The sequence below is a fragment of the Eschrichtius robustus genome, chromosome 17 (genome assembly GCF_028021215.1).
Source record: "Eschrichtius robustus isolate mEscRob2 chromosome 17, mEscRob2.pri, whole genome shotgun sequence".
NCBI classification, from domain to species: domain Eukaryota; kingdom Metazoa; phylum Chordata; class Mammalia; order Artiodactyla; family Eschrichtiidae; genus Eschrichtius; species Eschrichtius robustus.
In genome coordinates, this window is record NC_090840.1 from 78,587,179 (window position 1) to 78,610,904 (window position 23,726).

The following is a 23,726-nucleotide window of genomic DNA, read 5'->3' on the forward strand; positions in this document are numbered from 1 at the left end:
TGTAAAGTGCCACGCAAATCTGGAAGTAGTGTTATTTACACCAACTTTACAGAGTCCTGGTAGTGGATGGTTGGATCTATTTTAAAAATTGGGCAGTTTGTGCCAACTCTGGATCAGACTTGCATCCATTCATAGACGAGCCTTCTTTGGGAAGGATGGACACAAACTCTGCCCACATTGGGCTATTTCATTCAGCAAACACTTGGAGCAGCGGGCTTGTGTCTCCTCCAGCCTCCTACGATGCATCTATTCTTCATTTCACACTCCCTCTGCTGGCCCATAGAGTGGTCCCCACTGGACAGATGAGGTACCTGAGGTTCAGAGAGGTTGGGCGACTTTACCACAGTCACACAGCAGGGAGAAGGCACGGCTGCATCTGAGGAGAGGCCATCTCTCCATGTCCTGAACATCTGGGCACTTGGTTCAGGGCAGACACTAACACAGGAGGCGTCTTTTTAGGACTGAAAACATCTCCTGAGTGGAAACCTCAAGAGACAGCACCAAGGTACAGCCCTCACAGAAAAACGACAGACACACCCAAACAATAAAATAGCTCTTTTTTATTCACTTTGATTCGGATCATTGGAAATGTTCAACAATAAATTAAAAATAAGAAACAGAGCAGAGGCTGAGGAAGGCAGACTCTTGACAACTTCATTCAAAAAGCATCCAGATGAACAAACACTTAGCTGCAAAACATGGGAGTGAGGCAAAGGGGGGCAAAGAAAGCAGATTTTAAAACACCACTAACCAACCCAACAAGATTGCAAAGAGGAAAAAGTGCTCACGAAACTTTGGCTTTGACATGAATTCAGTTAAGTGCTAACGTGATGGTGCACCCATGTCCATCCTACCGGGGCCCAGTGAGGGCTCCCAGGTTAAAGCTGATGTCTGGACCAGGATGTTGGGCGGGAGGGCGACAATGGCAGTTCAGAAGCTGAGCAACGGGGTCAAGTTCAACACGAGTACGGACCTCTGATGGTCTGGGAGGGAAACAGGAGGCCAGAGGCTGGCTGCTTGTAGGAAATGCAGTGCTTTGGGTAAGGACAGACTATGTGATGCTGTTTTGCCTGGCCCGCTGTTCCTCCTACACCCTCTTCTTTTTTTTTGCAGAGGTGTCGTGGACTGCCCCCGAGGAGGGCTCAAAACTTGTTAGCTCAGACCCCAGGAGGGGATGACCAGCCAGTGGCCTGAGGCCACGTCTGCTGCAAACCAGATGTCCATGATGGACACAGTGACATCTCCGAACTCTTTGGAGGAGCGAGGACAGTTGCCAGTCCCTGATGGCACGTGGCTGGAGTCCAGCCATCTTTGGCTTCCCTGGAGAAAGCATTTCCGACCACAACCATGAGAGAGAGTGAGCTCTTTTCAGTTTTCCATTTTTCCTTTGGGTTCAGGCTGCCTTGAAGAGAACAGTTAAAGCAAACATCACAGTTCTAAATATTCTCTGTGATTCTGTTCCACCCTTGATCCAGAGGCCCAGATTGCGTCGAGGTAGGATTGGCCTCTCGCTGGCCCTTCTGGCCACAGCAGAGCCTGGGATGCCATCAGGTCCCTGAACCCACCCCCACTCCCCGTGACAAAAATCACCTGCCCCCTTCTTACCTGGCTTCTTTTAGGTCCTATTTCCTTGGATCTGGCTTCTCCCACTAAGCCCAGCCCACGTGGTTTGCTGGACGATGCCTGATGAAGCCAGGGTTTCAAAAGGCATCAATTCAAGAACTTTCTTCTCTTCCCCAGATTACTACAAACCCATCCTCCTTTGTTCCCCTACAGGTGGGTGAGAGCAGGGGCTCCAGGGGTCGCGTGGCTGCAGGCACTGCTTTGCTCCAGCTGAGAAAGCAGCCTCCTTACTCCCTGGGGGAGTCAGATGTCTGGGATGTTGGTGACATCTCTCTCCCTCATCAGTTCAGCCTTTCGGCTTCAGGCTCAGCATTGATGGTTGCAGGCAGAGACACCTCTGCTTCATGCCCGGGGCTGGTCTCCAAGGAGCTCTCTGTCCGCGGAGTGGACAGAGCCCTGGGCTGGGATCCTGGAGCCCTGGGGAACCCGACTGCGTACACCGTTCATGCAGGAGCCTCCCCGTGTGGGTGCTTCTCGTCCTCCACTGATGGCCAAATCCCCGTGGGAAACACCCTTGTCCAGTTCTCGGCCACCTTCACCCCGGCGTGGGCCCCGCTGGTTTAAGGCAATGGTGCGTTGATCCCGGCCACAATGGCTGGCTGCATTCGGTTAGGTGGCCGTTGTGAAGCCACAAGACGATGTCTGCCCCAGCTCTGGGAGAGCATGATGCTATCTCCTCCACCGGAAGGACGGTGTGAGAAGGCCGAGGTTACCGCTTGCCTCGGGCCACCGCGGGCAGCCTGAGAACGAAGCCCGGTGGTGAGAGGCTTGTAGTCCGAAACCTACAGCGACTACAGTTCTTTGCGGGGCTGGATGAGCCTGGCTGGGAAAGCCCACCTCTAGATGTTATAGCGTGGAGCCAGGAACACCCTATTTCGGCTCAAAATCTGTTTCACAATTGGTTCACTTTTGCAATCACTTTCCTTCTCTGGCGTTGCTCTTCTCATCTGTAAAATGGGATCCAAGGGCTGAAAGGCATCTCACAGTGAACAGCCTGGTGGGAAGGAGAGGTGGAGTGGGGACCAGGCGGCCGACCCAGGTGGCGTGCAGCTCAGCTGTGGACACCTGTCTGCCCTGGGGACCTGACTTAGCACATCCAGGGAAGCTGAGTGCTCCCTCTGACCGCATCATCCTGAACAGACTTGGCTTTCAGGAGAAGGGAAGAGAGAGTTCAGGGGTCAGCCCACACTGCTCCCTGCGCCAGTGTCCATTTCTGCAAGGTTTGTCCCTGGGGTTAATCAGCCGACCAACACATTTGCTGAATTCTTCACGTCAAGTACTCCCATGAGCTCTAGCCTCTGAGGATTTATGTTCGGAATAATGACCTCACAGCAATTTACAAGCCTTTTATCAGTCAAGAGGGTCTTCAATTTTGCAGAATTTTAAAGCTGGAACAGGTTTTTGTTTGTTAGCTTTTAAAAAACACTTTCTGGATCCTGAATCTTTGAGAATCGAATAAAAACTGGAACCTGTCCCCAGAAAAATACTCATATACGGAGACTCAGGGGAAAAACAAAACGTGGTGTGTGACTTCTAGGGATGCTTGTGAATGCCCGTTGCCATCCGTGGTCCGTGACCTTCATAATTCCTCCCTCCCCATTTGCAGAGGGAGAAAGTGAGGCTGGGGAGGGCAGGGCTTATCCAGAGGGCTGCAGGGAGCAGCGGAGGCGGCCCCCTGGCTTCCCAGACCAGGACATGGTCACAACTCCTCAAAGTATCCATGGCCTTTTAGGAAATGCTCTTGACAGAAAAAACGGGCTGGTATTTTTTGTTTTGTTTTGTTTTGATTAAATGTCAGCAACTGGAGCCAAAAATCACTGTCCTTTTACGCCTGTGACTCTACTCCCCACCCAGCCCCAAGACAGTGCCGCTGGGTTTGGCGATTCCTAGCCTGAGACTGAATCTAAGCCCGTAATGAGAAAGAAGAAAGGTAGGACTGGGAGAGAAGGAGGTACAGAGCATTCTACAAAACTAACCAACCTGACACCGCAGGATCTGCCCACCAGCAAGCCCTCAAGCCCTAGACACTACGGTACCCCAAGTCTGAGGATTCCTACAAAACTGGCTTTGAGCGCCCATACCACAGCTGCCAGCTGAAGCGAGAGCAATTGAGTCACAAAGTGCAGATGATGTCAGCTGAATTTTAAAAACAAAACAATAAATAATCAGGAAGGCTGACAAGGAAGAAAGAGCAGCTGGGACGTGAAGGATGAGGTATGACTTCTCCCCTCTGATGGTCACGTTCCTAGGATGACCCTGCAACCCCCAGGACACCACACAGGTGGCCAGGAGGGATCTGGCCCAGAGCGTAGACCCCTGGGGGAAACTGCTGGCTGGCGGCGGCCTCCTGAACAGCTCTGGAAGGTTACGGGCACCAAATCCAGCAGTCTGTGAAAATAAGAATGGACAGTCCATGGCTGATGGGCCTCTGGATGGAGCCAAGTATCATCCGAGCTTTATTCCAACTCAGACGCTGGCTCAGGGAACTAGAAAACTGTCCCCAGCTACAGAGTAAGGGGAGTGCACTGCTGCGGTCCCCTTTCCCAAGTCGGGGCTTTTGCCTCATTTCAGCCAAATGCATGCATCTCTCTCCCCAATACAAAGGCACACGGAAGGAGTCAGATCTGCTCTCAGCCATCATGATAACCACAAAGATTGATTACTCAAGGGAACAGCAGCTTGGGAAAGAGACATCTGGATATTTAGAGTCTCTGAAGACCTTAGGGGGTGAGGAGCCCTTCTGGCCATCATAAATGAGCTTTGGGCGGAAAGGGAAGGCGGGGTGGTCCTACCATGTGAGGGAGGCCCCACATGGCTGTCCTGGGGGTCATCCTCACCCAGGAACTTCCCAGCGAGAGTCAGAGAGCTGGCCCCGGACCCCTCAGCAGAGGAGAGTCTCTGTGCGTCCTCCCCAGGAGACCATCCTCTTCTTTAGAATGTGGGACTCTTCGGATTGGACCTCTCCCCACCTTCCCCAGCCCGGAACAGCAGCGAGAGGGGTCTCCCCACCCCAGATTGGTTCTGAGACTTGCTCTGCAGCCCCGGCAGGGCTCGGCAACCTTGCTGAGTAGATGCTGCCAAATGTTGGGGTGCAAGAGGCTGCGAGGGGCACCTGGGCACACCCCTGAGGCTGGCCCTCCAAGTTCCCAGAGCGCAATGGCTCCGGCGAGAAGCTGGGGCTGGATGTGGAGAGGTGCGCTCTGGTGCATCTGCCCTTAGCCCTTCACAGCGTCATCTTCCCTTAAAGATCCGGATTTTGTGGATGGATGCCAAGGCGGCCGTCACGTTGGACTCGAAGTCCCCGTCGTGCACCCCTGTCTTTCGAAAAGCCCCCGCCGACGGGTTGTTCTCCCAGTAGTGATGCCAGTTACCTTTGCCGTCCGCCCCGAAGCCGTACAAGTCCACCTGCCGGGGCAAAGCAAAGGTGAGAACCGGACAGCAGGGCTGCAGGTGGACCCTCTAACAGAGACAGCCTGCAGGCACCCCCAGACTCTGTAAACACCACTTCCAAGGATTCACATAAACCCCTCTCCAGGAGCCTGGAACTCCCAGAGGCTTGGTGAAGCAAAGGCAAGTTGAGTAAAAGTCAAGTCCAATGCCAGAAGGCACAGTGGGAGGCTACTGCTTGTGGGTGGCCCTGAGGGTGCTGGGTCCACCCCTGGGGAGGCACAACCTCTTCTCCAAGGCTTGAGGAGCAGGGCTTCGAAGCCCAGCGGCCTGCCCCAAATCCCAGCTCTACCTCTTGCTGATACGCCCTGCAAGTGCCAAATCACTTCTCTGAGCCTCACTTTTCTCGTATGGAAAATGGGGCCAAGAGTGATGACCACAGTGAGGTGGGCGGTAGGAGCTGATCCTTGTCTTCCATTGGGCTAACACCCATCTGGTCCAGGGGTCCTCACTGTTCGGTGGGTGGGGCACGGGGGGCGGTGCTTCTTACGCATGACAAACTTTTACTGAGCACTTATTCTGTGTCAGGTGTTGCATTAAATCCATCAGAGTTCAGGCGGATGCTGGCGCAATCAGGGAGGCAGGAGTCAGGTCTCAGCCCTTGGCGCTCCTGAATTATAACAAGCACCAACCGAGCCCCCGTGGGGGACAGGGGCTAACGCCGGGGCTCCCTCAGCACTGAGGACGGAGGGGCAGGAGGCCAGAGAGAGCAGAGAGAGCTCTTTCGAGCAAGTGACACTTGAACTGGGTCTTGAAAAATGAGTAGAAGGTGACCAGGAAGGGACGGGAGGAGAGGTTTCCAGGGAGAGGGAAAGCTATGTGGGCCGCAGAGTGGCAGACATCTTTCAGGGGCGGGGACCCACCAGGGGCAGGAGACAGCTCCGTGGCAAGTGCAGCCTTTTCCGAAAATGCCAGCAGGGACACGGGCCCGCCCCAGAGCACGCGGTAAGGGATGGGAGGAGCATTTCTGAGGCAGAGGCCCACAGGCTCTGTGACCAGCCAGCTGGAGGTAGGGGCTTGGTGGGGAAATGAGAGGCAGGTATGGTTTCTGGGGTGAAGGGCGGGCGAAGATGGTGGCAGAACAACCGAGGCAGAGACGGTGGGTGGGCCTTGCTACCCCCTCGACCCCTCCTCCCTGCGATGTCCAATGATGAGCCTGACGGGGCGAGGGCGGGGATGGGCCGTACGTGACAAGAAGGGACAGCGGAGTGCCCTGCCTGAACCCAGGGCCAGGGAAGAAGCGGGGGGGCACTGTGGTCCCCGTCCTGCTTCACTGTCCAGGGGCAGCGAGCACCCCAGATCGTTGATGGAAACCCAGGCCCAGGCTGGCGGACGGAGAGGAGAGTCCACGATGGGAAACGCACGGTTGGCAAAATCACTGATTCTCAACCTCGGTGAACAGTGGAACCCCTGGGTGCCGGGTTCCCAATCTCAGGAATTCTGGTGGAAGTGGGCTGGGCTGTGGCCTGGGGGCTGGAATTTAGCTCCACACAGATGATTCTGGTGAGCAACTGAGATCGAAACCACAACCCCAGACAGCTCCCCCGATTATAATATGCTCCTGGGGGCAAGATGTGCTTATTTCGCCCCCAGATCAGATCTGAGCTTCCACCTGCTGGGCCAGGCTCTGCCTGGGGACCTCACACACCAAGAGAACACAGCCACTCCCCAAAACATCCTGTGCGGGAGACAGTGCAAGCCTCACCAAAGAGACAGGATCGGAGCTTCTAGAAGAGACAGGCTATGCCAGGGCCGGGAGGAGGGATGGAGGTCTGCCTGACTGCAGGCGCTCTCGCCGCCCCTCTTGAGAACACGGAATGAGGAGCCCTCGGTCCCCGACCCCCTGGGGGGCGCGGGCAGGCATGGGAGAGGGGGTCCTACCTCATCACAGATGTGCAGTGAGAAGATGACCGAGAGGATGCCGGTGGATGGGTACCGCCCGTGGCCCTGCAGCCAGCTGTCGAAGACATACTTGATGAAGGCTGGGTGGTAAATCAGGATCTGCGGGAGGGGAGGACACAGTGAGGGGTCTGGAGAAGGATACCAGGCATGTGTTATGTGCCACACACTATTGTAACCTCAGGGGACCCTGTTGTGACTGGAACTCATAACCCTGCACTCGGGGTGGGGGTGTTACGTTCTAGTGGAAAAGACGGACCGTGACCTAAATCACGGAGACACAGAGGATGCTAGAAAAGAATGATGAGACCATGGAGAGAAAACAAAGCAGAGAAGGAGATAAGGCACTGGGGTGAGAAGGCTTGCAGACAAGGTGACATACGAATTACAATCAAATGAGGCCAAGGAGTGGGACATGAGGCTGCAGGAGAAGGTTCCAGGGAAGAGCATGAGCTGGGGACAAGGACACTCCTGTCATGCTGCAGGAAGGCACCGAGCCACCCGTTCTGCCTAACATGGGCCTGAATGATCGCCAGTCCCTAAAATGACCCCACCTGCCAGCTCTCCCTCTCCTCATGTTACAGATGAGGAAACCGAGGCTCAGAGAGGCTAAGTGACATGCTCAATGTCACACAGCCACCATTGGGAAGACATCAGCTCCAGCCATACAGTGAACTAGCTGTGTGTCACTGGGCAAGTTACCTGACCTCTCTGAACCTGATCTCTCCATCTACACATGACAGTGTATGCAAAGGTCTGGTGTGGTGGACACTTCATTTCCTTCATCCCTCTGCCCCTTGCCCACGTCTTAGCCAACCCCATTCCAGGGCCCACTGGGGAAGATGCAGATATGGAGACAGGTGACGAGGTCTGGCTTTGAGATGCTCATGCTGTGGGGCAGTGGTTCTCGAACAGCACCAGCATCCCTTGGGGGCTTGAAAAAACCTAGCGTTTCTGATTCAGCAGATCTGGGGTGGCCTGAGGATTTGCATTGGTGACAAGCTCCCGGGTGGTGCTCCAGGTCCAGGGTCCAGGCTTAGGGAACCTCTCCAGGGTTCGTCTCTCCACTCTCTTAAGTGGGAGGCCACCACCCCCACCAGCCCGGGGTCCCAGCGGCTCTCCGCCGCCAGATGCTGGCAGAGCGGGGAGACGGTGCTCTCTGTCCTCATGCAGAACCTTGAAAGCGAGGCTGAGCTCAGAGGACAAGGCACCTGAGCCTTGACTCACCTTATTCTTTTTCACCTTGATCTTCGTGGGGACAGGAACGTAGGTGCTGCGGGAGGACAAGGCAGGTGGTTAATGTGGGAGGGGGCTGGCGGCCTGGGCATCAGCTGGTAGAAGCAGGGCTGGAGAGGCAGCTGGGGCAAGCGGGAAAGCACACTCATTCCCCAAGGGACCCCACCTCCTTGCAGTGGCCCATTATGAACACCAGAGGGCGATTGTGGCTAATTCGAGGACCTTCTGCTGCGTTATGCCGCCTTCTCCAAGAAAGGTTAAGAAGGGAATTTGCTCCAAGCCGTGCACACAGCACAAGACACACGGAGCGGGGCCCACAACACCCATCCCCCGCTGCTGGGGCGTTGGCTGATAGGCCCACAATGGCCCCCTTTTCATCTGCAAGATTTCACGTGCCCCCAAGATGACGGTATAAGTGCCTGGCCACCTGGCCTCACGTTGCATCTACCTCGGGTACAAGTCACGTTCCAGCCTGTGGGACCGGGAGGAAGGAGGCAGCAGCTGAGCCCTGGCTGGTCCAGCTCCTCCCCTGCCTGAGCCTGCTTCCCTCACTGCCCTCCTCCTCCGAGCACAGCCCCCCGGTTTCCCGCACCCAAATCCCTCGGGTTTCCTAACCAGGCCTCAGACAAGGAGGCTTTTGGCCACCTGGGCACTAAGCCGCTTCTCTTCAGGCAGGTGCGAGCCTGGCTCTGCGTAGGGGCCAAGCCTCCGGGTCTCCCTGGAGGACGGGGGTCATGAGAAGGACTAGCGGGAATTCACTGAGCCCCCTGCCAAGTGCCCGGAACAAATCAGAAGATGTGAGCGCCTCGGTGCCCAAGGCCGCTGGAGCCGACGTGCTCCCCGCCCGGTCTCCCCGCCCGCCCCCCAGCCCAGCCGGCGCCATTCTGACTGACGGTTTGCAAAGCGGGGGTGGGCGGAGGCTGTCATCAACGGGGAGCAGCCCAGAGATGAGGACGGGGTCAGAACTAACACGTGCTGTGTCCTTTCCAGCGGGGCTCCCTCTCCCGAGGGGCTTCCAGGGTGTCTGGGGAAGCAAACCTGGGAGGTCTATTCGGGGGAGCGGGAAGTCGCGAGGCAGAGGAAGGCCGGAGCTCCGGGTGCATCGGGGTGATGGGAGGAGGGGTACCAAGAAGAGCCGGAGGGTCTGGAGGCGGCCGGGGGACTGGGGCTCTGCCCTCCAGGAGGAGGCCTGGGGAGGGGAGGTGTTCCGGGGGAGGAACAGCACGAGCATGGCTGTAAGGGGTGGAACAGCATGGCGGGGGGCTCAGAGGCCCTCACACAGCAAGGGGCAGTAGTGGGACAAGCAGTGACCCTCATCCGGACGCCCCGAGGGGACTCACTGGGAGATGGTGCCCGTGGTGGTAGCGCTGATCACCCACTGCAGGTCGGTGGTCTTGAAGGGGACCAGGACCATGCTGACGTTCTCCGCCAGCTCCCGGAAGCTCTCGGGGTACACGAGGTGGTGGGTGGTCTTGCTGCCCACGTCGGCCTCAAACCCTGCCGTGGGGGCCTTGTTCATCCTGGGAGGGGGAGGGAGAAAGGACAGGCATCACACTGGGGCACCGATTCTGAGGGCCAGCTTCAGCTCCGCGAGGCTGCACTGTGCCCCTTTCGCTGGGCCCCAACTTCCTCATCTGTAAAATGGGGGCAACTGTGGCACAGCTCAGAGGCTTTTGCTACTTTTTTCTCATTTATGATCTCGAGTGAGCCTGACCATCGCCACCATCGATGGCCTACTCTGTCCTGGCCCAGTGACGCACATCGTTAACCCTTAATGATGACGGTGTCCAGTACATACTTCATGGTCCTATTTTTAAGGCCAAAGAAATCTGAGTGCAAAGAATTTATCCCAGGACACAGAGTAACCCAGAGGCAGCCTTGAACTCAGGGCCTGTCTGACCCTGAACCTGACTCTTTCCCCTCACCATGGACATTCCCACTGGACACCAGGTACACTGAGGCTGCCCGAGGCCAGGTGAGCGGTCTAAAGACATAAAGTCAGAGACCACAGAAACGGGGGATGGTTCTAGAAGGTGCCTGTGCCTCTCATCTGAGTCACTGGTGCCCCTGGGTCGGGTGACTGGTGTGGGGATGACAAGAAAAGCAGGAGAGACGTGGGGCATCTTCCTGGAATATCCATTTTACTTGGTGACACGGAAACATATTTTACATTAAAAGTACACAGTTATGTTATGGCCTAGGTGGCAAAACAGAGATGGCTTTTATTTTATTTATTTTTTTGGCTGTGTGGCTTGCGGGATCTTAGTTCCCAGACCAGGGATCGAACCCCGGCCCCTGGCAGTGAGAGTGCCGAGTCCTAACCACTGGACCACCAGGGAATTCCCAGACAGGGATGGATTTTAAAGATTAAACAAGAGTCCTCAAGTTAGTCTTGCCCTCTGGCCAGGCCTCTCAAGGCCAAGCTCCCAGCCCCCTGGGTACCTCTGTGTATGGTTTTTCTCTCCGTCCAGAGAGGCCCTGTTGGTCCATCTGCAATGCAGATGGGGAAACTGAGGCCCAGAGGGGGCAGTGAGGGGCCTGGGGTCCCCAGGTAAGCCTGGGCACATCTGGACTGGGGTCTTGACCTCCTGACGCTGAGCCATGACGCCCCCTGCAGCTCCAGGGGCCCGGGGGGGGGCAGCAGGGTGGCCTGGGGGGCGAGGGGCTGGTGCTCACCTGAGCACGAAGTCGTGACTGTCTATCTGAGGCCCGTACCAGGACTCTCTCAGGTTGCCAGAGTTGCCCACGACGGCACAGCGCCGGCAGCCCACCAAACTCTTCTCCAGCAGGGGGTCCACGTTCCCGGGCACCACCTGGAACAGCTCCTTGATGGTGTCGTTCAAGTTACTGGGCTGCTTCTCCCGCTGGAGCCTCTGTGGGCGGAGGACGCAGGACACAGTCAGCCGGGATGTGTTACCTCTGGCCCCCCGCTGCTGGGCCCCGAGCCCCCTGTGGTTGGTCACCCAGCCCCTCCCGAGTACCCTTCTCTCTGCTGGGCACCTGGAGATGCAGGCGGCGCAGACAGCCACCTCCCCTGCCAGGAGCCCAAGGGCCACTCAGGGAGATAGGAAGGCAAGACGTCATTCACTCATTCTACAAAGGTTTATTGAGCACCTACTATGTGCGAGGTACAGCTCTGGCCTCGACGCGATGCGACTGGCTGGTATGAGTAAAGCACATGGGAGAGGGGTCAGGTGACCCTCCACGCCCGCCTCCCCTCCCTCTGCTCCCCTCACCCTCCCGCCTCTCAGCTCCCGCAGCCCCAGGACCACCAAGCTCCAGCCAGACCCAAGAATCAGTCCTTTGCCGGATGCATCAAGAATCAGCGCTTTACCGGATGCATCAAGGAGTCCAATGTCTGCTTAACAAATTGTTTTCACACCCACACCCAAGATCAGCTGCCCTGGGACCTCTCTGACCCACAGGCGGAGGCAAACACTGGGTTTATCCTGAGGGTGACCAGCCACCTGGTTGGCCCAGGGGTTTCCCTAGAAGCAGGACTCTCAGCGCTAAAAGTGGGACGAGTCGGTCGCCCTATTGAGCCCCTCTCTGTACACCACGTCCGTCCACTGCCTCAGGGGGAGCTCGGCCACGCTGCATGGTGACCACTCGCTGATGCACATTACTCCCCCACTCAGAGTGAAACCTGGAGAGATTTCCTAAGAAGCATCGCATCTGCCTGTGTCACCAAGCCGCAGGGCCGTGTCACTTCAAAGGCAGATGAGAAAGGATGCTCTGGGGCCCAGGTCGGTTGAGCACGTGTCCCGAATCCAAAGCAGGATTTGAAGCCAGGCTTTTAGAAACCCACCTTGAAGTCTCTCCCACAACATCACCCCTGCCTCAGAGCCCTGGAACCTTGACCTTTAGAAAGCCCAGTCCCTGAGCTTGGGGAGGGGGAGGTGGCTGTGGGGTGAGTCCCACCTGTCACTCCCAACCCCAGGGACAGGGGAGGGGCTGGGAGAGGAAGGTGAGGCTAGCAGCTGCTTTGGCCACTGTCTAGGAGATCAGTGACGGGGGGATTGCGTAGGGAGATCCCCAGGCATCTGGTCCCCACCTGGCATTGGAGGAATCAGCATCCCCAAGGAGAGGCACACCGGGAGACCTGGATGGTCCTCTAGATAAAACCACCTAGCATCTCCTCTAGCCTAAGACACTCACATGCTGCGGAAGCCGCAGGCAACGACATCAGGACCACAGACACACTTCTACTTAGAAACATCACTGGTTACAGTAAAAGAAAAAGGGAAAATAGCATGCGTTGGTGAGGATGTGGAGGATCTGGAACACTTGTGCTTTGCTGGTGGGAATGTAAACTAGTGCAGCCACTGTGGAAAACTGTTTGGTGGTTTCTCAGCAATTCCATTCCTAAGTATTAAAAAGAACTGAAATCAGGGAATTCCCTGGCAGTCCAGTGGTTTGGACTCTGTGCTGAGGGCCCAGGTTTAATCCCTGGTCGGGGAACGAAGGTCCCACAAACCGCAAGGTGAGGCCAAAACGAAAACAAAAACAAACAAAAAAAAGAACTGAAACCAGGGTCATGAGCACATACTTGTTCACTCGTGTTCATTGCAGCATTACTCAGAATAGCCAAAAGGTGGAAACAACCCAAGTGTCCATCGACGGATGAATGTGAATAAACAAAATGTGGAACATCCAGACAATGGAATATCATTCAGTTATAAAAAAGGGACATTCTGATATATGCTCCCAATGGATGAATCTTGGAAACACTTATGCTAAGCGTTATTTCACCGGCTTATCTGCCGGACACAGAAGGACACATATTGTACGACTCCACTTACAGGAGATACTAGAATCACCAAATTAGCATGTAGCATGTAGAATGATGGTTGCCCGAGGGATGAGAGGGGTGGTGAGGGGCCTGGTTATTAATGGGTACAAGGGGCTTTTGTTGGAGGTGACAAAAGTGCCAGGTACGGGTAGTGGTGATGGTAACCCAACAAGGTGAATGCATTTAATGCCATGGAATTGCACACTTATAAACAGTTGATAAACATTATGTTACGTATATTTTACCACAATAAGACAAAAACTATATCCAGATTAAACACCTGCTCTGATAGGATCTCCTGGGGCAGCTCCGGGCTCCTGAATACACGATCACCTGGGCTAATGTGTGACATCTGGGCAACAGAGCCATTTCTCACAGGCTCCCAGGTAATGCTGCTGCTATGTAGGGACCACACGCTGAGAACCCCTGGGATCGAGGACCACAGCCGAGCTGCCCGGCAGGGACCTCCTCGGAGGCCCCCACCCAGGAAGAGCCCTGACAATGTGAAGATGCGCTCAGAACCAGAGAGTGTCCTCCATCCATGTCATTACCTCGGGGAGCATGACACTGTATGCTGGGTTAAGGGAGCAACACGGCATTCTTGAATCCAGTGCTCAGCAACATTTACTGAGCACCTACTATGTGACACATGTGCCTGCTTTGCCTCGGGGGGCCCGGGGTTTGAAGGCTCACAGCCGGCAGGGTACCCATGCTAGGAGTGCAGCATCACGTTGTCCCGTCCACCTACTACTGACTTACCCCTCTTTAACGATTCACTTTAAAAAGTAAGTTTATTTTAAAAGGAAATCTCGTATCTCTGCCACAAGCGGAAAGCAAGAGATACTTGGCAGAAGTAAAAAAATCTGTCCACAAAAAAAGGAAAGTGTCCAATACAATGAAAACAGAACCACTTTATTCGATTCCAGCTCCATCCTGTTGCTTGCCCAGGCAAGCCGCCCTCCTTTGCTAGAACCAAGATGGGCAGGTGTTAAAGAGGCACATCATGAAACAAGGAGCGACATTTAATTCTTGCAACTTCAAAGATGGAAAGAGAATTAAAGCCGAATGACTTCCTCGCCCTGAGCGTGATGCGATGCTCTTAAAGGCCCTGCCCCTGTATCACCAGGAATCACGCTGCCCCACTGGCTCACACTTCAGGAACCTTGGCTCTGTTTCAGACCCTCATTGGCAGAAGCGGAGATTGAGGCCCAGAGAGGGAAAGACCTAGGCCACGGGGTGAGTACAGAGCTGAGCAGAACTCGGGGGCAGCGGGCTGGAATCGAGCTGTGTTTCTGGGGATTAGAGCCCTAAAGCATCCACTCACCAGCTGGGGTAGATGAGGCAGGTCAAGTACCGCTATGTCCCTGTCTTCCTTGGGAAGGAACTTTCTGACTTCTCTGCCTCTTGTAAATGACAACGGAAGTCCCAGAGGGCTGCTGACATGCACGCAGGAGAGAAAGGGCAGAAGTTCAAAGACACCCTCTCCCCTCTCACTCTTCCTGACTAGTTTCCAAGCAGTGTATTTCTTTGTCTATGATCAGCGCTCAAGCAGTCGCTGCTGCTGGTTGTCAGAGGCTCCCTGAGGAAGCATCACGTCTTAAGGCAGAGCCTGGAGGCAGAGGCTGAGACAGCCAGCAACACCGCACTGCTGCAGGACACGGGGGACTTTGCGATACCCAAGGCACCTGACCTGTCAGCCTCCAGCTCCTGAAGGCTTCTTCCTGATTCCCCCACGCCTGCCCTCCCTCCCATGTGGGTCTGGAGGAGCAGCGGTGGGCAAGAGGACGGGAAAACAAGGGTGCCTTGGGGCGGGCGGCCGGGTCCCAGGCCTGGCTCTGTATGGATGGCTGAGTGACCTCAGTCAAGTCCTTCCCCTCGTCCCGGAGACAAAGTAGAAGAGGGAGCAGACACGAGGGGTCTGCTCCAGACCAGGGCTCCGAGTAGGTCTGGGGAAGAGCGTGTCTAGGGCCAGTCCCTCTGACACCTGGCATCAATCACCTTCTGCGGGCTCCCTGCCAGCCAAGCATCCTGCAGGGCATTTCCCACCAGGCTCGTCATACTTTAAAGGCAGGGGCTCTGTGTTTGGGGTCCTAAATCTGGATCTGTCAGAGACTGTCCTGGCTGTCTGGGGGCCTTTATGCAGAGCTACGGTGCCTCCTGGAATTCCCAGGGTGGTTTTTATTTCAATATTCTGTGTCTCCGTCTGGAGGGACAGGAGTGCTTGTCAGATGTGGTGTCCTGATTCTTTATTCAAAACATGTGGTCTGTGTGTTGTCAAGGAACCCAGAAGCTCTGAAGCCCTGCTCCTTTCTGTTGATTTCTATTCGTGAGGAACCTTCTCCCCTTCCTTCCTCCCCTGCAAAATCCCTTCCAAGAGGCTAAACTCCAGCAAAGAAGGACTGCACGTAAGGGCTGGGGTGGGGACGTGCGAGGACAATTTGACGAAACGTTAAGAGCCACACGGGAAAACATTCAGCCTTCATACGTGCTGAAAGAATGCAAATTCATTTTTCCTTGCCCGTTAAACCAGCAAAAATAAATAAAAATGTTAAAATCTAATGTTTGCGGTGCTATAGAGAAACCTGGTGAGGTGACTATTATTACCTCAATCTGAGAATCTGAGATGAAGAGCCTTCCTCAAAATCACTCTTGATAAAATATAGAAAGTCAGGAGCAACACCCAGGGAGCCTGGGTGCCTATCACCTATCACCCTGCCTTGTGATTGTTTTCCCTTTTCTCCCAACCATCCCTGCAAGCTAAAAAGGGAAGGCTGTTTTCTTCCATCTCAATATACTGGCATCTAATAGATGCTCAATAAGTCTTGAATGAATGGATATTCCTCACTCCCCTTCAATCCACTTTGTGTTCAGCAACTAGATCAGATCATGGACCTCCCCTCATCAAAATTCTACAGTGGTTTCCTGCTGCACTTAGAACAAAGCCCAGACTCCTCGCTGTGGGTCTTGCCCACTCCCAGACCTCCCCCCCGCTCACGGCCACACAGAGCTCCTCCTCCTCCAAGACACCAAGCTGAAGCCGCCCCAGGGCTCTTGCACTCGCTGTTCCTGTGACCGGCAGCACTTTCCCCAGATCCTCCCACAGCCGGCGCCCTCTCTGCCTTTGGGTCTCAGCTCAATTCCTGGCTCCTCAGAGACCTTCCTGATGACCCCATTTACAGAGGCCCCTGCCCCAAGTTTCTCCCTATCCCAAACCCCTTTGTTCCTCCTCCGAGCACATCTATCTGAGCCTATCTTGTTTATTTGTTTCTTATCTGTCTCTCTCTGCCAGAATATAATTCCATGAGAATAAGAATCTGTTTTTTTTTTTTTGCTTCTCAATACCCAGAGTGGGTTAAATAGTGCCCTCTAAACAGATATGTCCAAGTCCTACTCCCTGGAACCTGTGAATGAGACTTTATTTGGAAAAGGGTTCTTTGCAGATGTAATTAAGGAATTCAAGATTAGGCAGCTGGAGAAACCGACCCCGCTGACACCTTGAGCTCAGGCTTCTGCCTCCGGAATCGCGAGAGAATGCGTTTCCGTTGCCGTAAGCCACCAAGCGTGCGGTCACCTGTTACGGCAGACACAGGGAACTGCTACAGAACCCTCTGCTCTGATTTATAATATACACAATAGATCCTCAATAACAGAGGCTGAATGCATGAACGAACGAACGTACGGATGACCAGTATTCTGAATCCTGCCAAGCGCCTGGCAGGGCCCCTGGTGCACACTTGGGCCTGAGCGTGTGGCAGCCGGGGGCCGCCCACATCTCACCCCCAGACCCACACGCAGCCCTGGCTCTCACCAGCCACCAGTTGTAGGTGTCTTCCTCCAGGAGCGCGTTCTTGGCCGTCAGCAGCGGTTGCAGGGACCGGTTGAACCTCTCATCGAACCAGGCGGACACCCCGCGCTGTCCGATGCAGTGGGCACAGGTGCAGGGCCTGTGGGGGTAATTCACGAGCCTCCTGAAGTTCTCCGAGAGCTCGAGGACCATCTGCTTGGGGAACCACGTGGTGGCCACCATGGTGTGGGAGTAGTTCAGGAAGAAGGAGGTGAGGAAGATGAAGAGGATGAGGAACGTGAGCGCTTTGAGAGTCCTTTTCCTCATGGTCGCCATGTCTGCTTGCCTGATGGGGGGCCTCCCAGGGATGGGCTGGAGGAAATCACGCCTAATTGAGGAGGAACTTCCAAGAAAGATCCCAGAGACAGAGGATCGACTGCAAGGCAAGGCGGGGACCCGCAGGGCGCCTCAAAGCCTCCTATGGCCACTGCTGCTGGGCAACGGCCACCTGGCTGTGCCCGACATCACGCGTGATACTCAAAGGTTAAGTGGACCACTTGTGGCGGGGTGCCTCTGCTGGCATATAATTTGTCTTTTCAGGAAATAAAGTGGCCTGCTTCGTCAGCAATCCTTAAACAGCCGATAATGTCTCCTGATGAAGCTTTAATCGAAGCTTGATAACAGTGATTTCCTTTCCCATCCAAGGGGGTTGAGGGGTAATTAATCCTTGTTGACAGTCCAGGGTCCCTCGGAGGTGAGGGCCTCGAAGGAAGGGTTGTGGTACAGGACAGAGGCAAGCTGTCTTTGTCACCGCCCTCCAGAGAAGATGGTGTGTGACAATCCTTAATTAGAATGTGGTCTTGCCCATGCTGTCACCAGAGATGGGGCGGTGAAGCAGCCGGCTTGACAAAGGCACTGAGGGTTGTCTGTCATCTGCACAGAAAAGGAGAAAGAAAACAGGATGAACTTCTATTACTTTTTTATAAAAACCATTTCCCTCTCTCCACTTCCTCCCATCATCTTCCGTTCTGTTGTCAAGCCAATGTGGCAGGTGGCTACGGACAATTTTTTACCCTTTTGAGCCTCAGCGTGTGCATGTGTACAGTGGGGTGAGATGTTAACGCCTATTCTTCAAGGTCGCTAAGAGACATGGAAGGTGGCCCACCCATCTTTCCTGCATCCAGAACCTAGTACATTTAAGAATCAGACCTAAGTTTGTGAAATGAGTTAATAATGCACGTACAGTGCCAGGTACACAGAGATTGCCAAGTACATGCTACTTTCTCTCTCCTTCACTCTCTCTCTCGCAGATTCTAAAGTTCAACCACAACCAAAATGGTATGCTTAGGGGGTGGCCCAGGCTTCCACCTGGCCCAGGTTCAAGTACTCGTTTACCAGTTCTATGGCTTTGGGAAAGTTATTCAACCTTCCTGGTCCTCAGTTTTCCCTTCTGTAAAGTGGGATAATAATAGCTCCACTTACAGAATGGTTAGGAAGATTAGACAAAATGCTATATGCTGGGACTTCCCTGGCGGCACAGTGGATGAGAATCTGCCTGCCAATGCAGGGGACACAGGTTCGAGCCCTGGTCCAGGAAGATCCCACATGCCGCAGAGCAACTAAGCCCGTGCGCCACAACTACTGAGCCTGCGCTCTAGAGCCCACATGCCACAACTGCTGAGCCCACGTGCTACAACTACTGAAGCTCGCACGCCTAGAGCCCATGCTCCACAGCAAGAGAAGCCACCGCAATGAGAATCACGTGCACCACAACGAAGAGTAGCCCCTGCTCGCCGCAACTAGAGAAAGCCCGCATGCAGCAACGAAGACCCAACGCAGCCAAAAATAAATAAATAAATTAATTAATTTTTTAAAATGCTATATGCTGAGTTTCTGGTATTCATTAGTTAACTGCTAAACTTTCATTTTCCATTTTCAATGTACGAATGAATATTCTTGGATGAGCCACTAAGAGCCAAACAGGATGGTGCATTCATACATATCTATTTCCTCAGATGATTGACAAAGTATACCGTCAGCTAGATAGGGGTTTCCCAGGTTGTCCTAAGAAGAAACGGAGATTCAAAGAGATTAAATGACTTTCCCAAGGTCATGGGGGAAGTAAAAAGCAGGATCTGAATCCAGATCCACAACCCTCTGACTCCATGCGCCTGGAGGGGCCAGGGTACCAGAAACAGGGGCAGGAGCTCTGCCCTGGACGGGACACCCTGTCTGTTAACTGGGCTCCAGATGACCATAGTTGGAGGGATACAGAGAAAGCTGGGAGTTCTTTAATCAAAGAAAGCCAACCAGGGCTCCTCAAATGCTTGTAACACAAGTTCCCACACCTCACTGACTTTCTGGGCTTCTGCAGAGTGCAGCTGTGGTCACACCTCTGCACTTGAACATGATTCCCTTTGGTACTTGCCTGGAATGTGCCCCTATCTCTGTTTGTCTGATCAATTCCTTCCCCATCCTCAACGTGTAGACTATCAACAAGCAGGATATACTTTTTCCAGGAAAGTGACAGTGGAAGGGAGATTGATTGCCTTTTTGGTAGAAAGAGGGGCAGCTCAAAAATCAGATTAAATCCACAGTGCCTTCCTGGAGACAGCCAGGGCTCAAGATGTGTTGCTTCCACTGCTTCCTCAACACCTCAGCCCGGGTGGCAACGTCTCTCCACTTGCCTACCGCTCCACTTTCTACTTGTCGTGACAACGTGACTTGTATGTAGAACCTAATGGTGTCCAGAGCTGTCCCTTCCAGCTGTCCCCTGCTTCTCCATCAAGCACCAGCTCTGTCATCTGAGTTAGATTAACCTGCTTATCCTCAAGGGCGGGCTCTGATTTAACTTGGCAGGCAGAGGGTTCCCACCCCTCCTACCGCAGTAATTGGTCCAGGGATGGATATGTAGCCTAATTCATCTGGAGTGAAACTCCTGACTTTTTGCACTGGTGGGGAAAGAAACGTTCTTTTGCTCTGGCCAGTTTGCTGTTTAGATGTGAGGTCAGGATCGTACTGGACATTTTGCTAGCTCACTGGAAGAGGCGAACAGTGTTGAATCCCCAGTCAATCTAGCCCTGCAGCCCACCCTGTGACTTTTCAGGGGCATGAGAGAATAAATCCCCTTTATTGTGCAAAGCAGATTGTAACTTGAAGCAACATGACTGACCCACAGGTCACAGTTGCTCCTGCCTCTGGGCACCTACCCGGACTGTCCCCACCGTCCGGAAAATCCACCCCACCCCACCTGGCTCTGATTCATTCTTCAGGGCTCAGCTGGCACTGATCCTGGAGGGAGGCCTGCCCACTGCTGGCCTGAGTAGGGGCCTCTCCTGGCATCCATAGCATCCTGGCTCCACTCTGCCTGTGCTGCGTACTTAATCTGTCTCCTCCCTGAGCTGGGAGCTCCAGGAGGATAGAAACTCAGTCCCACTCATTGTCGTGGCCCTGAAACCGGGAACACACATGGCACGAAGGAATGCAGAGGTGAATGAAGGGAAAGAGCCACCAGCTCAGAGTGGAGATCTGAGCAAGAAAGCACAGACTAAGAGTCGGAAGATTCTGATTCTCATCAGGTTGCACGACCCATTTGCTGTGTGACTGTGAACAAGTTACCTACCCTCTCTGAACCATCCCTTCAACAGGAACATGGGGCTGACAACACAGATTCTGCCCACTTCTCGAGGCTACTAAGCAAGCAAGATCTGTCCATTCACGTGATTCACTCGCTGCATATTTGCTGGGGCCCTGAGCTGTGCCAGGCTCTGGGCTGGGTGGTGGGGGACCCGTCATGAAAGATTCTAAGGTGGGAGCTTCCCAGGCATCTGCAAGGCCCCAGTGCCTTTGGGAGAAAGGAGGCTGGTGTCCTTGGATCAGAGAGGAGCATGTATGTGGGTGGGTTCGAGGGTGTGTGGGACTCAAGAAGCCATGATCAAGACTAAGTTTCTCTGAGGGACACGGAGACCCACTGGAGGGTCTAAGCAGAGGACTCACATGGTCTCATTACATTTGTCTTTGTCATGAGCAGGGCCCATGATGCTCTTATTGACACTGTATCCTGATGCCAAGGGCAGAGACAAGTTCACTGAAATAGATGATTACTGAACCATGTTGATCGAATAAAATTCTGAAGGAGAGGTTAGGTTCCCTACAACGTCCCAGCTCCACGAGAGATATTAGTGCTCTACACTGACGCTGGCGGAGGCCAGGGGAAGGTGTGGTGAGAGTTGGGACAGAGGGCAAGGCTGAGCTGCCAAGGTACAGACCGTGACCCCCTCCTCCCATCCAGCCGGGACGTCCTGGTAGCTGCATCTCTGAGGCCAGGGTGCTTGTTCTGAACCCACCGACCAGCAGACACTTCCAGGCTGGTATCAATTAGCACTTTTGAAAGCCCTGGAAAAAAACTGCAGTGGAAAAGCAAGAACAACCCTCCACCTTCCCCCCAGCCCCAGGGAAGAAAGGAGGAATGCGTGACTTTCTGTACGCTGTGATGTGAGGCAGCCTGCTACACACGGGGAGCGCCAGCCCTGGCTCCCGGAGATGGAACTGAGGCCAGTACACCATGGGCCACAGATCTCCACGTGCCAAGAGTGCGGCCAGGGACGGAGGCTGGCCAAGCCTCCCAAAACATAGAGGACGAGGAGAGGGAGTGGGGAGGAGGACACAGCTGCCTGTCCTGTCAGCAGGGAGACAGTCATCTCACGGCCACAGACGGGAGTTCTGGGAGAGGCACAGAGGACGTGGATGTGATGGTCTAACGGGGTCACTGAAAAAAGCTGACACAAGTTGGTGCCCTTTCAAGAACTCAGAAAGTAAGGATCCCCCGAAGGAGGCTCCCTAATGAAGATACCCGCCCCCCTACCCTGTCAATAAGGAGAGGGCAGCAATTACCAGCCACTGAGAGAAGAGTTATTTCCAATACTTGGAAAACCAAATGAACGGACAGTATGGGTTTGTGAATGTTTATTTAATGCCTGCTGAACTGCACAGTAGTTCTCACAAGGCTGGGATGCCCTCCTAGCTCTCTGCATAGTCTCCTGCCCTATGACCGTTGGTGAAATGACGGAGTGAACGCTAGGTTGTCGGTAATATCAGCACTTCTAATAAAGAGCTGCCGTGACCGTCCTCCATGGGATCCTCACGTCATCTGGGTGAAATGAGCCATCATGCTTATTTCCCTGAAAGGAGAAACTGAGGTGCAGAGAAGGCAAGTGACTTGTCCAAGGTCACACAGCGAGATGATGGCAAAGCCAGCACTTTGCTCCAGGCTCCTGCCTCCTCCTGGGCTGTCCTCTGTAGACACAGCTAAGTGTTCTACTTCATCAGGACTTGCTCTCATTTTCATTTCCTTTCTTGTCATTTCTTTGGGTTTGTAACCTGTCATCTTTTCAGCTTCCTGAGATGGATACTACCTTGTCCATCCTCTCTTCTGCTGTGTCTAATCTGTTTAAATTATATACTATATTCATTTCAGGTGTATTTTTCAGTTCTCGAATTTCCATCTGAGTAATTTTTTTAAATAAGTTCTAGTTTTCAGGTGAAAATCTGCACCTTGTCATCTATCTTCCTCCAATGATCCATCACAGTTATTTAAAGACCGTCTAACCCTCATGACATTTGGAGGAGATGTGGGTCTATTTCTGTTGTCTATTTTCTCTCTTTATGTCTCTTTGGTCATTTGGCTCTGTCTCCTGGCATGCCTGGCAATGGTGGATACTGCATGTGCTGGAAGTGTAGCAGTTAAGGATAAGGCTGTCCTTATTCAGGGAGGAATTTGTTTTCTCCTGGAGCTAGGTAGAGCACGGGCACATTACCTTGTTCCAACTGGTGACCAGGATGATTGGGGCCGCACTTTGTCTTCATGATGACTAGTTACTTCTGGCTTGCCCTTACTTACAGGGCATAGCCCTTCGTAAAGGAAAGCTAGGATGCCTACCAAGAGACCTCTTCCTTGCACGTTCTCACTTCCAATTTCTGTCTCCCCTACACTGTGAGATTGTCAAAAGCTCAGTCTAGCTTTTCAACCTCTCAGCTGCTGTTTCCAGCTTGTTTCCTTAGGCTCTGGTCCCACGCAACTTAAATTCCGGTAAATGCCTTGAAAGGAAAAAGAGGTGTGGAGTAATGGCTCTCTGCCTGTGGTTTCTGTTGCTCTAGGTTCTTGGCCCCTTAATTTTAGCTGACTTGGTAGTCCTGCACTACATTTTTATTTCATTTCTTTACTATTATTTTTTATTTCCAGCCTCGTGAGACTGCTCAACACTGAGCTGCTTCTCTCCGTCTGTCCTCTGGAGCTTCCCACGAGCCAGTGCATCCCTTGGGCAGGCAGGCGGCAGGAAGCATCAGGCTCACCCCCGACCATTTCTCTCCTTCCAGGGGTCTTTGTCCCTCAAGTCCTGGCTGCCTGGTTGCTCTCTAAAACCTTCGAAGAGCTGAATTTCTATCTTATCCAGCTCTTATAGTCTTTGGTGGGATAAGTGGTCTGACACAAGCTTCAGGCACAGCCAGAAGTGGACGGCATGGAATCTTTTCTCTGCCACTCTGTGTGCTTGGCGTGGCGTCCTGCCCATGATGAGGGCTTGGTGAACCTGGAGAAGGCGGAGGGGCAGAGAGTCCCCAGAGGTGCCAGGGCAAAGCTCCTCGCACCAGCTGAGTGAGCACACGGTGGGAGGGAAGGAAACAAACCAACAAGCAGAGGCTTGCAGCTGCAGCCTCTCATCTGCCACCACGTCCCTGTCCCCGAAGAGGCCCAGCCCCATCTGCTTTCACTTTGCTTCCTCATACACCAGCTTTGGGACACACAGAGAGGGTGACCTGCCGGCTCAACCGTCCTGAGAATACGAGGAGTGGCTGTGAGGAATTAGCGTCTGTGAACCTGTTGATCACTGAAAAATGGATCCCACCACGTCCTGGCCTTTGGGGTCCTGGCGGGCTTTACGTGGAGGC

General features: G+C 53.9%; 1 protein-coding gene across 3 annotated transcripts in view; it reads right to left on the reverse strand.

Moving 5' to 3' along the window:
- Positions 1-4,041: 4,041 nt before the first annotated feature.
- Positions 4,042-23,726, reverse strand: part of ST3GAL1 (ST3 beta-galactoside alpha-2,3-sialyltransferase 1) — an 85,646-nt gene continuing 65,961 nt past the window's right edge. For all 3 annotated transcript variants that reach the window (XM_068525446.1, XM_068525447.1, XM_068525448.1), the window contains exons 3-8: positions 16,806-17,714; positions 10,882-11,078; positions 9,546-9,725; positions 8,197-8,242; positions 6,952-7,071; positions 4,042-5,028 (exon numbers count right to left, since the gene is read on the reverse strand). In XM_068525446.1, coding sequence (XP_068381547.1) covers positions 4,855-5,028; positions 6,952-7,071; positions 8,197-8,242; positions 9,546-9,725; positions 10,882-11,078; positions 16,806-17,117 — 1,029 coding nt within the window. In that variant the 5' untranslated portion in view covers positions 17,118-17,714 and the 3' untranslated portion in view covers positions 4,042-4,854. The remainder of the gene's footprint in view (positions 5,029-6,951; positions 7,072-8,196; positions 8,243-9,545; positions 9,726-10,881; positions 11,079-16,805; positions 17,715-23,726) is intronic.